Source organism: Mobula hypostoma, chromosome 11 (assembly GCF_963921235.1).
Source record: "Mobula hypostoma chromosome 11, sMobHyp1.1, whole genome shotgun sequence".
Classification (NCBI taxonomy): Eukaryota; Metazoa; Chordata; class Chondrichthyes; order Myliobatiformes; family Myliobatidae; genus Mobula; species Mobula hypostoma.
In genome coordinates this window covers 94,510,950-94,526,912 of record NC_086107.1, presented here as the reverse complement: position 1 = coordinate 94,526,912, position 15,963 = coordinate 94,510,950, and the positions used below count along the sequence as shown (strand labels likewise).

Below are 15,963 nucleotides of genomic sequence, written 5' to 3'. Positions count from 1 at the left end.
GAGACGTATCTCCACCCCGCCATGCAAATGGTGGCGATAGGAAGGCTTACTTGAATGGCAGATTGGGTCCTGGTTACAGAATAAAACTGCTATCCACAGGTCTGTTATCCAGTTTTCTTTTACAACTATAGGTGCTAAACGTAATCAAAGAAGGTTCTGAAACTTGGATGTTGTTGCTGCTGTATTCTGTATCTCTACTTTCGTCTGTGGATCCCTGTTACTACGTTAGCACAATCCACGTTCCTATTTATTAGTTATTAGCCCTCACTGTTCTTTCCCCTACACCACCCTTTGTAATATGGAGCAGTGCACGATATATTGAGAAGCCTGGTTCCATACAAGGCAGCAGCTGGTCTAAGACTGTGCCTGATGCTGGGGAGCACACGGGAGAGGATCTGTTCAGGTTTCCTACTTATTGTAGCCTGGAAGCAGAAAGATGTGAAAATCAGCTTTTCTTGTCACATGGACCTTGAAACATACGGTGAAATGCCCCGTTTGCGTCAACAACCAACACAGTGCGAGGATGTGCCGGGGGCAGTGCGCGAGTGTCTGACATGGCATGCCCACAACTTATTGACCTTACCCCATATGTCTTTGGAATGTGGAAGGAAACCAACGTACTTGGAGAAATCCCATGCCGTCTCAGGGAGAATGTACAAGCACCTTGCAGACAGTGGCAATCGCTGTATGTAAAGTGTCACGGCCAGTGAACCCAAGCCAGCTCTCTGTGAGATCATTCCTCTTCCTCGCTTCCTGTCACTGTGATACAGTTTCTACTTTAGGTCAACGGGACTAGGCAGAATAATAGCTTGGCATGGACTAGATGGGCTGAAGGGCCTGTTCCTGTGTAGTCATGCTTTGTCCTTTTGAAAACTGCATCACAAGATGTCTGTTCTTCAACATTTTTTCCCATTTCCCATTGCCCTTTCCAGCAGTAAATTGCAGAACCACAGTCAGGTATATTATCACAGACATATGTCATGAAATTTGTTGTTCTGTGACAGCATTACAGTACAATATGTAAAATATACCATAAATTATAATAAATATTGTAGCCCCTGGTAAGCCTCAGGCTCGCTCAACTCGCTTTTGTCTAGGCGGAGCAGCCTTTGTCCCGCCAAACTGGGTAATCAAGTCTGTGTGGATGCTGTGTGATGTACCCATCCCGCCAATTAACAGACAATACACCAGAGGCAATTGAATGATTACACTTTATAGATCTTACTGGAACTATAATTAATAGAGATACAATACAAAAGGAAAATAAAAGGCGCCAAACTTATCAAAGTTCAACCACTTCGTGCACAACAGTTGGAACTCAATTAATAGAGTCTTCTTTCCACCATTCAATCCCCTCCGACCCCCTCGACCTGCCGCCTGGGACCAATCACAGGGGTCGACCAGACACTCCATACGAGTCTGTCTTCGTCTCCCCTCCTCGCTGAAGACCTTGGGCCTCAGACTCCCGCTCAGGGTCCGTCCCGCCGCCCATGGTCACGGCATCCTCTCTGATTGTACTAATGAGAAGAGGACATTTCCCAGATGGTGATGTCCCTTCAAGGTGCATGCTTGAGGCATTGCCTTTCCAGGGTTTCCTCTATGGTGGAGAGGCTAGTGCTCATGATGGAGCTGGCTGAGTTCACATCCCTCTGTGCGGTGACCCCTCCGTTCCAGATGGAGGTGGTATCACTCCATCTATGCCTCTTATCATCCATACACCTCCAGCTAGTCACCTCTCACCCACCCTCATTCCAAAGAGAAAAGCCCTAACTCGCTCAACCTGTCTTCGTAAGACGTGTTCTCCAATCCAGGCAGCATCCTGGTATTGCACTACAGTTTCATATGTTTGCTGATGATTCAGGCAGGTGACCTTGTAGGTTGCAAGGAGGATATGGAGAGGCCTTGGGGGTATATACACCATATAAATACATAGGGAGGTGGATGTATTTAAGGCTGAGATAGAGTGGATCTGGAGAGGATGTTTCCGATAGTGGGGGAGTCTACGACCAGAGGGGACAGCCTCAGAATATAAGGATGTCCCTTTAAAGCAGAGATAAGGAGGAATTTCTTTATCTAGTGGTGGTGAATCTGTGGAACTCATTGCCACAGACATCTGTGGACGTCAAGTACTTGGGTATATTTAAAGTGGAGGTTGATAGTTTCTTGATTAGTAAGGTTAGTGGGAGAAGGCGGAAAGGAGGGGTTGAGAGGAATTTGAAATCAACCCTGATCGAATGGCAGAGCAGACTTAATGGGCTGAATGGCCTAATTTTGCTCCTATGTCTTATCTCTTATCTTATGGAAAAGTGAGAGTCCTTGACTCAGCCCTTTTCCCTGTGCTGCACGGATTATTTTAGTGTCTCGTCTCCTGATGCCTTTTAGGGGCATGAATCCTGTTGATGTTTTGTTCAGAGGTGCAGGCCCTACTGTCCAACAAGCCCAATTTTACCCCATTAACCAATTAATCTGTGTGTGTTTGGAATGTGGGTGGAAGCCGGAACACTCGGAGGAAACCCACGCGGCTACGGGGAGAGTGTACAGTCTCCTTACAGACAGCGTTGGGAATTGAACCTGGACCACTGGCTCTGTGTTGGCATTACATATACAGCTACAGTCTGTGCCACCCCAGGTCAGCCCCTCTTTCGATGTCGTTGAGTCCCCCTCCTATCAGGAAAGGGCCGTAGGAGACAGTCATCTGTCCAACAGATCCGAGGACTCGTCTGGTTGTGACCTTTGGTGCTGCCTTTATGGAGTTCACACGTTCTCCCTGTGACGCTGTGGGCTTCCTCTATACGCTGCAGTTTCCTCCCCCTTTCCAGAGATGTGATTTAATATAATCGGCTACAAAAGAAAATTTGGTTTAGGTTAATGGGTAAAAGAATTAGAGGAGTTGATAGCTGTTTGTGTGAGAGAATAGAGGGGTAGAGGAAATGAGAAAATAAGGAATTAGACTAACTTAATTGTTCCCTTGGGAGCTAGCAGAGACCAAGTGGGCCAAATGGCCTCATTTGGTGTGATTACAGGCTGCCCAGCACAATCCTTGTTGATTTGATGGAAATGATGCATTTCGCTGAATGTGACAAATAAAGCTAATCTTTAAATCTTTGTTACGATTCTTAGCATCTTCAAGAAAGAAGCAGTTTGTAGTAAGGAAGGCAAACACAATGTTAGTATTTATTTCAAGAGGTGTAATTTCAAGGATGTAATGCTGAGGCCTTATAAGGCGCTGGTTAGATCACATTTGGAGTATTGTGATTAGTGAGAAGGCACGATGGACGATTTCAGCGGTCCCCAACCACCGGGCTGCGGACCAGTACCGGGCCGTGAGGAAACGATATGAGTCACCTGCACCTTTCCTCATTCCCTGTCACACACTGTTGAACTTGAATATAGGGTTGCCAACTGTCCCGTATTAGCCGGGATATCCCGTATATTGGGCTAAATTGGTTTGTCCCATACGGGACTGCCCTTGTCCCGTATTTCCCCCGCTAAGGTAGAGTGTTCCTATGAAAAAGTGAAGAGGCAATTACCATTAATTTATATGGGAAAAATTTTTGAGCGTTCCCAGACCCAAAAAATAAGCTACCAAATAACACATAAAACCTAAAATAACACTAACATATAGTAAAAGCAGGACTGATATGATAAATACACGGCCTATATAAAGTTGAAATAATGTCTGTACAGCATAGTCGGGAAGATTAAGCCAAAACCGATTTGTGGGGAAAAAGAAATCGGCACGTATGCGCATGCGCACGTCACATATGCGAATGCCACACAGGCGCACACAGGTGCCCATGCAAGGCGTCATGGTAGTCTTTCTCAGGGTAAATACAAAAAATGCTGGTGAACGCAGCAGGCCAGGCAGCATCTATAGGAAGAGGTACAGTGGACGTTTCGGGCCGGGACCCTTCGTCAGGATTTGACTGCTACTTTTGTCCCTTATTTGGGAGTGAGAAAATTGACAACCCCAACTGTAAAGGACATGTTGAGGTGAGTTTAACCCTACTTGAACAACCCCCGGGTTGGCCGGTCCACAAGAATATTGTCAATATTAAACCGGTCCACGGCGCAAAAAAGGTTGGGGACCCCTGCTATATTTTATTAGGAGTTAGAGGCAACTTGGTATGTCTCCAAAGATATTCACAAATTTCTACAGATGTACTGTAGAGAGAATTCTGATGGGTTGCATCACCACCGGGTATGGAGGGGCCACTGCACAGGATGGGAAAAAGCTGCAGAGAGTTGTAAACTCGAGACAGCTCCCCTCATGGGCACTAGCCTCCCCAGCATCGAGGACATCTTCAAAAGGTGATGCCTCAAAAAGGCAGCATCCATCATTAAGGACTCCCATCACCCAGGAGCCACCAGTGAAGAGGAGATCAAGAGCCTGAAGAAGTGCTCAACATTTCAGGAGCAGCTTCTTCCCCTCTGCCATCTGATTTCTGAATGGACATTGAATCCATGAACAATACCTCACTTTCTTTCCTTTTTGCACTATTTATTAATGTTTAAAATATATTTCTTATTATAATTTATAGTTTTAGTATTATTATTGCAATGTACTGCTGCAGCAAAACAGCAAATTTCATGACATATGCCGGTGATATTAAACCTTTTGCTGTTTCTGAATTTTCAGCCCCATATTGAAGAAAAGATGTGCTGGTGTTGGAGAGGGTGCAGAGGTTGTTCATGAGAATGAAAGGGTTAATGGGTGTGGCGTGTTTGATGGCTCTGGGCGTGTACTTGCTCGAATTTCGAAGAATGAGGGGGGATCTCATTGAAACCTGTCGAATATTGACAGGCCGAGATAAGGTGGACGTGCAGAGGATGTTTCCAATAGTAGGAGAGTCTAGGACCAGAGGGCACAGCTTCAGAATAGAAGGATGTCCATTTCGAATGGAGATGAGAAGGAATTTCTTGAGCCGAGATTTGTGAATCTGTGGAATTCATTGCCACAGACAACTGTGGAGGCTCAGTCATTGGGTATATTTAAAGTGGAGGTTGATAGGATCTTGATTAGTAAGGACACCAAAGGTTACAGAGAGAAGGTAAGACTGGGGGATTGAGAGGGAAAATAAATCAGCTATGGTCAGAATGGTGGAGAAGACTAGATGGGCTGAATGGCCTAATTCTGCTTCCATGTCTTGTGATTTTATGCCATCAGGTTAAAAGCTACCCAGAAGGAATATGAGGTGTTGTTCCTCCAACCAGAGTATGAAGCAGTGGAGGCTACCTCAGTAAATATATTTAAGACAAGATTGGATAGATTTTTGCATAGTAGGGGAATTAAGGGTTAAGGGGAAAATGCAGGTAGGTGGAGATGAGTCCATGGTCAGATCAGCCATGACCTTATCGAATGGTGGAGCAGGTTCGACAGACCAGATGGCCGACTCCTGCTCCTATTGCTTATGTTCTTATGTCCTTATTATAGCAGTAGAGGAGGCCATAGACTGACATGTCAGAATGAGAAGTCAAGTTGAAATGTTTGGGTACTGAAAAATCCTGTTTTTTTTGGTGACAGACAGAACAAAGGGGTGCTGGACAAACTTAGTGTTGTCTGGAGGTTCAGAGGTTGAGGGGAGACTTAAAGAATTTCAGAATCAGATTTATTAGCGCTAACTCATATGATGTGGAATTTATTAATTTGTGGCAGCCGTACAGTGCAAATATATAAAATTGCTATAACATAAATATTGCAAAAATAAGGAATACGTATTATTGGATTATTCAGAAATGTGAAAATAGAAGCAGCTATTTCTGAATTGTTGTGTGTATAGGTCTCTGGCTTCTGTGCTTCTTCCCTGAAGGTAGTAACGAGAAGAGGGCATGTCCTGGATGTTATGAGTCCTTAGTGATAAGTGCCACTTTCTTGAGACAGGAAGGGTTGTGCCCATGACGGAGCTGGCTGAGTTTCTGTAAAATTATGGTCTGGATCTATAAGCTTTATAAAATTGAGAGGCTCAGGTAGACAGTCAGAATCGGAAGACCATAAGATATAGGTGTAGAATTAGGCCATTTGGCCCATTGAGTCTGCTCCACTATTCATCATGGCTGATCTGTTTCTTCCACGGCTGCCTGTGGCAACAAAATCAACAGATTCACCACTCTGGCTCAAGAAATTTCTCCTCATCTCTGTTCTAAATGGACTACCCTCTATTCTGAGGCTGTGTCCTCTGGTCTTAGACTCTCCCACCATAGGAAACATCCTCTCCACGCCCACTCTATTGAGGCCTTTCAACATTCAATAGATTTCAGTGAGATTCCCCTCCTTATTCTTCTTAATTCCAGAGCCATCAAACGCTCTTCATATGATAAGCCTTTCAATCCCGGAATCATTTTTGTGAACGTCCTCTGAACCCTCTCCAATGTCAGCACATCCTTTCTGAGATAAGGGGCACAAAACTGCTCAGTCAAGTGAGGCGTCACCAGTGCTTTATAAAAGTCTCAGCATTCATCATTGCTTTTATATTCTAGTCCCGTCGAATCGAATGCTAACATTGCATTTGCCTTCCTCACCAACTTGCAAATTAACCTTTGGGGCTTGCTGAATGAGGACTCCCAAGTCCCTTTGCACCTCAGATTTTTGATTTTTTTCTCCATTTAGGGAATAGTCTGTGCTTTTACTTTTTCTACAAGGTGCATGACCATACACTTCTCGACATTGTGTTGCATCTGCCACTTCTTTGTCCTTTCACTTAATCTGTCTTAAGTCCTTCTGCAGGTTCTCTGCTTCCTCAAATTTACCTGCCCCTTTATCTATCTTCAATATCGTCTGCAAACAGCCACAAAACCATCAATTCTGTCATCCAAATCATTGGCATATAACGTAGAAAGAAGCAGTCCCAACCACTAGTCACTGGCAGTCAACCAAAAAAGGCTTCCTTTGTTCCCACTGTTTGGCTCCTGCCAATCAGCCAATGCCCTATTCATGTGAGTATCTTCCCTGTAATATCATGGGCTCTTGTTAAACAGGTTCTTGTTAAGCAGCCTCATGTGTGGCATCTTGCTGAAGTCCTTCTGAAAATACAAGTATTCAACATCCACTGATTATCATTTGTCTATCCTGCTTATTATTTCCAAAAGATTTGTCAGGCAAGATTTTCCCTTAAGGAAGCGATGCTGATTTTGGCCTATTTTATCATGTGCCTCCAAGTACCTTAAATCCACATCCTTAACATTCGACTCCAACATCTTCCCAACCACTGAGGCCAGACTGGCCTGTAATTTCCTTTCTTCTGCCTCTCTCCCTTCTTGAAGAGTGGAGCGACATTTGCAATTTTCCATTCCCCTGAAACTGTTCCGGAATCCGTTGATCCTTGAAAGGTCATTACTAATGCCTTCACAATCTCTTCAGCTACCTCTCTCAGAACCCTGTGGTGTAGACCATCTGGTGGTCCAGATGATTTATCTACCTTCAGACTTTTCAGTTTCCCAAGCACCTTCTCCAGTAATTGCAACTTCACTCACTTCTGCCTCCTGACATTCTTGAACTTCCAGCATACTGCTGATGTCTTCTACAGTGAAGACTGATGCAAAATGCTTAAGTTCATCTGCCATTTCCTTGCCCCCTATTACTATCTCTTCAGCATAATTTTCCAGCAATCTGATATCTGTTATTGGTTAGCTTACTTTTGTATTCCATCTTTTCCTTTTTTAGTTGCCTTCTGTTGTTTTTTAAAAGCTTCCCACTAAGTTTTGCTCTATTATGTTGACTCTCTTTGGTTTTTACTGGTGTTGACTTCTCTTTATCAGCCATGGGTGCGTCATCCTGCCTTTAAAATATCTATCCTGCGCCTTCCGAATTGCTCCGAGAAACTCCAGCCATTGCAGTCCCTTCCAATCAGTTTTAGCCATCTCCTCTCTCATGCCTCTGTAATTCCCTTTACTCCATTGTAATACTGATATATCTGACTTTAGTTTATCCTTCTGAAATTGCACAGTGAATTCTATCATATTATGATCACTGTTTCTGAAGGGTTCCTTTACCTTAAGCTGTCTAATAAATTATGGTTCATTGCACAACACCGGATCCAGAATAGGTGATCTCCGAATGGGTTCAACTACAATGTAGAAAGCCATCTCATTGGCACTCTACAAAATTCCTCTCTTGGGATCCACCATCAATCTGATTTTCCCAATCTGTCTACATGTTGAGATCCCCATGACTATTGTAATATTGTCCTTTTGACATGCCTTTGTAATTTGTAGACCACATCTTTGCTACCTTTTGGAAGCCTGTATATACTCCCATCAGGGTCTTTCTAAGGATTTGATTTTTTACCAGCAGATTTTTTTTTACTGATCCTTCTGCTTACCTGCCTGTTGTTTTGATAGTGTTTATCCTTGGACATTAAACTCCCAGCTGTAATCTTCTTTCAGCCATGATTGAGTAATGCCCACAGCATCATACATGCCAACCTGTAACTGTACTTCAAGTTCATCTGCCGTATCTTATTCTGTATACTGTGTGCATTCAAGTGTAGCACCGTCTGTCCTTTTCGATTTTGGCCCCTTTTACATTGAAGCTCATCCCATTGACTGCAATGATGCCCTATCCATCAGCCTGCCCTTGTTAGCAGTCTCACTAGACACTGCCTCTGTTTGTAAACCAACTACCCCATCCTCAGCACTAACACTCTGGTTCCCATTCCCCTGCCAAATTAGTTTAAACCCTCCCAAACAGCTCTCGCAAACCTGCCCACAAGGAAAGGAACCTTACTCCTAGGGTATAAATCTTAAGTTCTAGAGGGCATGCGATTAAAGAGAGAGAGGGAAAAGTACAAAGGAAATGTGCAGGGCAAGATTGTTTCTTAGAGAGTGGTGGGTACCTGGAACGGGCTGCCAGGGATGGTGGTGGAAGCAGACAGAGTAGTTGCGTTTAGAAGGTGCTAGATAGACAGCCAAATGAATAGGCAGGGAATGGGAGGTATATGGATCACATGCATTCAGAAGAGATTTAGTATAATTTGGCATCTTGGTTGGTGCAGAAGGGCCTGTTCCTGTGCTGCCCTGTTCTATGCTCTGTGAATGTGGAGGGTTATTATTGAATAGAAGCAGCATTTCATTCAGCCTTGTCTTCCTCCCCAGCCTTGGCCACAGAGTAACGACCCCCATAACCGGGAAACCCGGCAGCAACGCTTCGCACACTTCACAGAGCTGGCCATCATTTCAGTCCAGGAGATCGTTGACTTTGCCAAACAGATCCCAGGCTTCCTTGACCTCTCACGGGAGGACCAGATTGCACTACTGAAGGCATCCACAATCGAGGTGAGCCAGAACAAAGGCTTTCTGCTGTATAAGGCTACCTATTGTATAATGATGAAGACTCATATTTCAAATTGATCCATCGGGATAAGGCTGTCCGGTTTGTTCTTGAAGTTCTCTGAATCAGGTTTATTGTCACTGGCATATATCATGACATTTGTTGTTTTGTGGCAGCAAACCAGTGCAATGCAGAAAATAATTATGCAAAATATCTACGTCTTTTTTTTAAAAGATAATTAAAGTGCAAAAATAGTGAGGTAGTGTTCATGGGTTCATTGTCCGTTCAGAAGTCTGATGGCAGAGGGGAAGAAGCTGTTCCTGAAATGTTGAGTTTGGGTCTTCAGGCTCCTGTCCCTCCTCTCTGATGGTAGTAGTGAGAAGAAGGCCTGTCCGGGGTGGTGAGGGTTCTTGATAATGGAGTCACCGCCTTTGGAAGATGTCCCTGATGGTGGGGAGGCTTACAGTGTGCCAGCGATGGATCTGGCTGAATCTACAACCCTCTGTGGCCTCTTACGATCCTCTGCTTTGGAGCCTCCTTGGAAGTGGTGATGCAGCCAGTCAGAATGCTCTCCACCGTACACCTGTAGAAATTTCACAATTATGTCAGTCTGAGGTAAAGGTTTTTGAATATCTACCAGTATGATCAGTAATTCATTTATTATTGTCATGTGTAGCAGGATAGACTAAAAAGCTTTGCTATCTATTCCAACCATTCTGTTCACAAGTCCACTGAGATCGTACAAAAAAAAAACAGAAAGCAGAATATTGTGTTACAGGTAAAGAGAAAGTACATTGCGGGCAGACAATAAGGTGCAAGAGCCACAACGAAGCAGGTTTAGAGATCAAGAGTTCACCTTTATTGCACAAGGGGTCTGTCCAAGGTTCCAGATTTCAAAGGTAGAACATCCCCAAAAAAAATTCCCAATGTTGCAGGAATAGAAATCACATTGTGAAATTCCTTGATTGGCAATTTGATCAGAGAAAGTTACCACAAGTGAAGAAAAAAATAGCAGTCATTCAGTTACTAATTTCTAATGTTAATTGACTTTCAAACGGTTAAGGTTCTCCTCGGATCTCTGTTGATTGTGCAGTCCCAGAATTAATCAATAATCTGGTTTGAAAGAAAGCACTTGTTCTCATAGCTGAATAAAATGGGGCAGGTTTGAAATGTGAGTTGGGTATCGACTCTCAGAGGAGAAATGAGTCTTCTATAATGACTTGGATTTCTTTTAAACTGAGGTTCAGCATGGAGTAAAAGGCAGTAAACCAAGAAAGAGTGATGGATGACTCAAATCTATAAATAGGCTGGTGAATTATAGAAATGCGGAATCAGATTTTGTGATGAGTCTTTCTTTTATTCCTCCCACCTACTCATCAAGTCTTTGATCTTCCCATTTTTTCCTTGTATAGTTTCTGTCTCTGCTTTCTATAAGAGTTACTCACGACATTCAAAGAGTTGGAGTAAAAGGATTTCATTCTTTCTCATCATCATCTTCAATATGGTTGACCACAGGTGGCTCCTTTAATTTCTCATTCTTCAACCAGTGGTCCACGTAGATTGGACTACACTCAGGCCCGTTCTTACCTCCAGCGCATGGTTTAGATGGACTTCTGTAAGGGTTCCGACAAGGTCCTGTATGGTGGGCTAGACCAGAAGGTTAAGGCACAAGGGATCCAAGGCGAGTTGGATAACTGACAGGAGATAGAGGATACTGTTAGGTGGGTGTTTTACAGAATGGAGGGCTTTAACTAGTAGCGTACCATAGGATTAGTGCTAGGACTTCTGTTGTTTCTAATATCTGTACATGACTTGTCAAAGTTAAATTAAAAATTATTATCGAAGTATGTATCTGTTACCTTGAGAATCATTTTCTTGCAGGCATTTACATGAAAGTAAAAAAATACAAAAGAATTTATAGAAATTTATAGATAAACAAAGACTGACAAACCACTAATGTGCAAAAGAAGTCAGATTGTGCAAACAAAAACCCTGAAAAAATAAATTGTAAAGAGTCCTTGGAAGTGAGTTTGTAGGTTGTAGAATCAGTTCACATTCATGGTGAGTGAAGTTATCCACACTGGCTCAGGAGCCTGATGGTTGTAGGGTGATAACTATTCCTGAACCTAGTTGATACGTGGGACCTAAGGCTCCTGTACCTCTTGCATGGTGGTGGTAGTGAGAAGAGAGCATGGTCTGGATGCTGGGGGTCATTGACGATGGATGAAATTGCAGGGGTCTGATGCACAAGTTTGTAGATGACATGAAATTTGGTTGCAGATAGCAAAGAAGGTTGATAAAGTGGGACAGAGATCAGCTGGAAAGTTCGGTGGAGTGGTCACAGATGCAATTTAATCCAGGCAAGTGTGAGGTCATGCACTTTAGGAAGTTAAATTCTGGTCGGATATTGCGAGGAAATAATAGTCATAGTCATACTTTATTGATCCCAGGGGAAATTGGTTTTCGTTACAGTTGCACCATAAATAATTAAACAGTAATAAAACGATAAATAGTTAAATAGCAATATGTAAATTGTGCCAGGAAGTAAGTCCAGGACCAGCCTATAATAAGGGCCTTAGGAGCATTGATAAACAGAGAGCGACCTTGGGATGCAAGTCCGTAGTTTCCTGAAAATGAAGACACAGGCTAGTGAAGAAAGCCGAGGAAGATATTGGGTATAAGATCTGGGATATTAATCTTTCAGTTATACAAGATGTTAGTTGTATCACACTTGGAGTATTGTGTACAGTTCTGGTAACCACACTATAGAAAGGATGCGGTAATAACAAGTGCAGATGAGATCCATCAGGATGTTGCCTGGACTGGACAACTGTTTATAAAGAGAGATTGGATCAGGAAAGCGAGGAAGCCAGGGGAGGATCTTATAAGGGTTTATAAAATTAAAAGAGACATTGGCAGGGTAGAGCCTTTTTTCTTAAGGCAGGGTGGTCTGGAGGGCACAGGTTTAAGGTAAGAGGGGAGAAAATTAAAGAAGATCTGAAGGGTAAGTTTTTCTACCCAGAGGGTGCTGAATAGCAGGAATGAGCTGCAAGAGGAGGTGGTAGAGGCAGGTACAATTACAGCAATGAGTTTTCTAAAAAACTCTAGTTAGGCCGCATCTGCAGAATTGTATATAGTTCTACTTGCCCCATTATAGGGAGGATCTCCAGGCTTTGGAGAGGATGTAGAAGAGGTTTACCTGGATTAGAAGGCATATGCTATAACAAGAACTTGGACAAACTTGTTTTGTTTTGGAACCGTAGATGCTTGGGGGAGATGCGATAGAGGTTTATAAGATTATAAGAGGCACAGACAGAGTAGACAGATGCTATCGATTTCTCAGGGATGAAATGTCTAATACCAGAAGATATGCATTTAAAGTAAGAGGGGGTAACTTCAAAGGAGATGTGAGTGGCGAATATTTTATACAGTGGGTGGTGTGTGCCTGGAATCTGCTGCCTGGGGTGGTTGGTAGAGGCAGATAAATTAGCGATATTTAAGAGACATCTACAAACGTTTGTAGATAGGCACATGAATGTGAAGAAAATGGAAGGATATGGGATATGGCCGTTTGATTCCTAATTTAATAGGCCTGACGCAATATTGCAGACATCCCACCTCTCCCGGAAGTCTCCCGCGTATTAATAGTGGCTCCCTGGTGCCCGCAAATTATATACAATATCCCAGAAATCAATTTTTTTGAGCGTGAGGGAGAGAGAGCAAGAGAGAGCGAGTGTGAGAGTGACCATGAGCGTGAGAGCGACCACGAGAGAGAGAGCGAGAGTGAGCGTGAGAGCGACCACGAGAGGAGAGAGAGAGAGAGCACGAGCAAGAGAGAGCAAGAGAGCGAGCGTGCCATGGCAGAGTGTTCCAAAAACAGAAAATATAAAACATACGTCACCCCAGACTACACTAAAGTGTACCGCTGCCTAATAGGGGTCAAAAATAATGCCAGTGTTGCTCACTGCACTGTTTGCAACAGTGACTTTTCTATTGCTCATGGTGGGTTAAGACTGTAAAAGACATGTTGAGGTGAGTTTAACAGGTGTCATTCATTCATTAGCATAGCTAACATTATTTAAACTAGCTGGCTAGCTGCTGAGGAGCTACTCTACTGCAGACATCCCACCTCTCCCGGAAGTTCCAGGAGTCTCCCGCAAATTGATGGTGCTACCTCCCTGAAATGAGTTTTTGCAGGGTGGGATGTCCAACATTGTGGGCCAAAGGTCCTGTTTCTGTGCTGTATTGTTCTGTGTAAAGTTTGAAAGGCACCTGAACAGGTACCTAGATTGGAAAGGATTGGGTGGATGTAGGCAGTGGGATTAGTGTAGATAGGCATCATGATTCAGCATAGATAAAGGGGGTCAAAGGCACATTTATACTGTATAATTCTATTTTCCTATCCCAATAAGCCCTCCTTGAATATCTGTGCCTTCCTCTTACGCATCACTGAACTTGCCCACCCTACTGTTGACGGCTGCACCTGAAGATGCCAAGGTTCTTAAATTCTGAAGTTACTCCCTAAGGTGTTTAAGATCATGAGGGGCGGAGACAAGATGACAACACATCATCTTTTTCCCTAGCAAAGGGCTGCTAAAACACAAGGGCACAGGATTAAAGCACAAGTGATTCTGCAGATACTGGAAATCCAGAGCAACGCACACAAAATGCTGGAGGAATTACGCCACAACGTGCAGGATTTCCTGGTGATTCTAATTCCGATTCCCATTCTGACGTGTTGGTCCAGGGGCTCCTCCACTGCTGCATGTGGCCACTCTCAGGTTGGAGGAGCAACACCTCGTATTCTGACTTAGTACCTCCAACCTGACTTCTCTAACTTCTGGTAACATCTCCCTCCTCCCCTTCTCTCTCATCCATTCCACATTCTGGCCCTCTCCTTTCCCTTACCCCTCACCTGCCCATCACCCCTCCTCATTCTTCCTTTTCCCTTTGTCCCAGGGTCCACTCTCCTCTCCTATCAGAATCCCCCTTCTTCAGCCCTTTACCTCTTCTGCCTATCACATCCCAGCTTCTTACTTCAACCCTCCTCCACCACCCACCCAACTTTTTCCCCTCACCTGGTCCCACCTATCACCTGCCAGCTTGTACTCCTTCCCCTCCACCCACTGCCTTGTTCTGGCTTCTGCCCCCTTCCTTTACAGTCAGGATGAAGAAACGTTGACAGTTTTTTCTTCTCCGTAGATGCTGCTGAGTTTCTCCATCGTTTTGTGTGTGTTGCTCGGGGGAGGCATTTAAGTTCAGAAGCAAGAGATTTAAAATGGAGGTCAGGGAAAGCATGTTGCATGTTTGGAATGAGCTGCCAGAATGATGGTCAAGGCAGACACATTAATAGTGTTAAAAAGCCATCTAGATAAGTACATGGGTGGGGTGGTGGGTTTGGTTTAAAGGCTAAATGTGTGCAGATGGGACTAATCACTGGCAACACAGCATGGAGAGGTTGAGCTAAAGGGCCTATCTGCATGCTGTGTGACTCTTTGACCAAGCCCTCCATTTCTTTAACTTCAACTTTAAGAAACTCCTTAAAATCTGCTTTTTTGTCCATGTTTCTGGTGATTTTACCTAGCTATTCCTTCTGTCACTTTCTTTGACAGCAGATCTATGTTGCACCTTTAAGATGTTGACGATGCTTTTTAAATGAAACTTGCCATTAAATTTAAAGTAATGAAGTGAAATGCCACGGTCTAATCGTCTTTTTCAAGTCTTGTCTAATTTGCTGTACTGTGGATTCTGCTCTAAGTCTGGCCCGCAAGGAAGAAAATTATTCTTTGTGTCTACAGATTGATTGAACTTCCCTGTCACTTCTATTTTGCATTTGTATTAAATGTTGACATTTGTTAGAGACTCGCCAACCTTCGGACCCAATCTTCTACTATTTACTGGTCAATAACCTTCCATAATCCTTTATCGGGTCAGCTTTAGGCGTATGATCTCTCACGGAATGCACACTGGTTTTTGTGTCATGGTGAATCAGTGCTCTTTTTTTGCCCCTTTGTGTTCTTTGCACAAAGTTTCCCAGCTAAAGCATTTAATACTCCGCTCTTGCCTTGGTACTTTGTGTTCCTAGGAGCTATGTCTTCTGTTTACTCTGGTTTTATGATCTTTATTTATGTGGTCACTTTTAACGATCCATGTCTATTTATTTAGAGACACAGCACGGTGCCAGGCCCTTCAGGCCCGATGAGTTGGCACTGCCCATTACACCCGAGTAACCTACTAACCAAACATCTTTGGAATATGGGTGAAAACAGTGGCAGGCAGTGACTAGTGGGGTACCGCAAGGCTCACTGCTGGGACCCCAGTTGTTTACAATATATATTAATGACTTAGACGAGGGAATTAAATGCAGCATCTCCAAGTTTGCGGATGACACGAAGCTGGGTGGCAGTGTTAGCTGTGAGGAGGATGCTAAGAGGATGCAGGGTGACTTGGATAGGTTAGGTGAGTGGGCAGATTCATGGCAGATGCAATTTAATGTGGATAAATGTGAGGTTATCCACTCTGGTAGCAGAACAGGAAAACAGATTATTATCTAAACGGTGGCCAATTAGGAAAAGGATAGGCGCAACGAGACCTGGGTGTCATTGTGCACCAGTCATTGAAAGTGGGCATGCAGGTACAGCGGGCGGTGAAAAAGGTGAATGGTATGCTGGCATTCATAGCAAGAGGATTCAAGTACA

The 15,963-nt window shown here is 43.7% G+C and overlaps 1 protein-coding gene across 3 annotated transcripts in view; it reads left to right on the top strand.

Annotated features, from left to right (window-relative positions):
* Positions 1-15,963, top strand: part of LOC134353954 (oxysterols receptor LXR-beta-like) — an 80,352-nt gene that overhangs the window by 37,315 nt on the left and 27,074 nt on the right. For 2 of the 3 annotated variants that reach the window (XM_063062542.1, XM_063062543.1), the window contains exon 7: positions 9,091-9,270. The exons of the other annotated variant lie outside the window; for it this stretch is intronic. In XM_063062542.1, the coding sequence (XP_062918612.1) occupies positions 9,091-9,270 (180 nt within the window). The remainder of the gene's footprint in view (positions 1-9,090; positions 9,271-15,963) is intronic. 3 annotated transcript variants of the gene reach the window in all.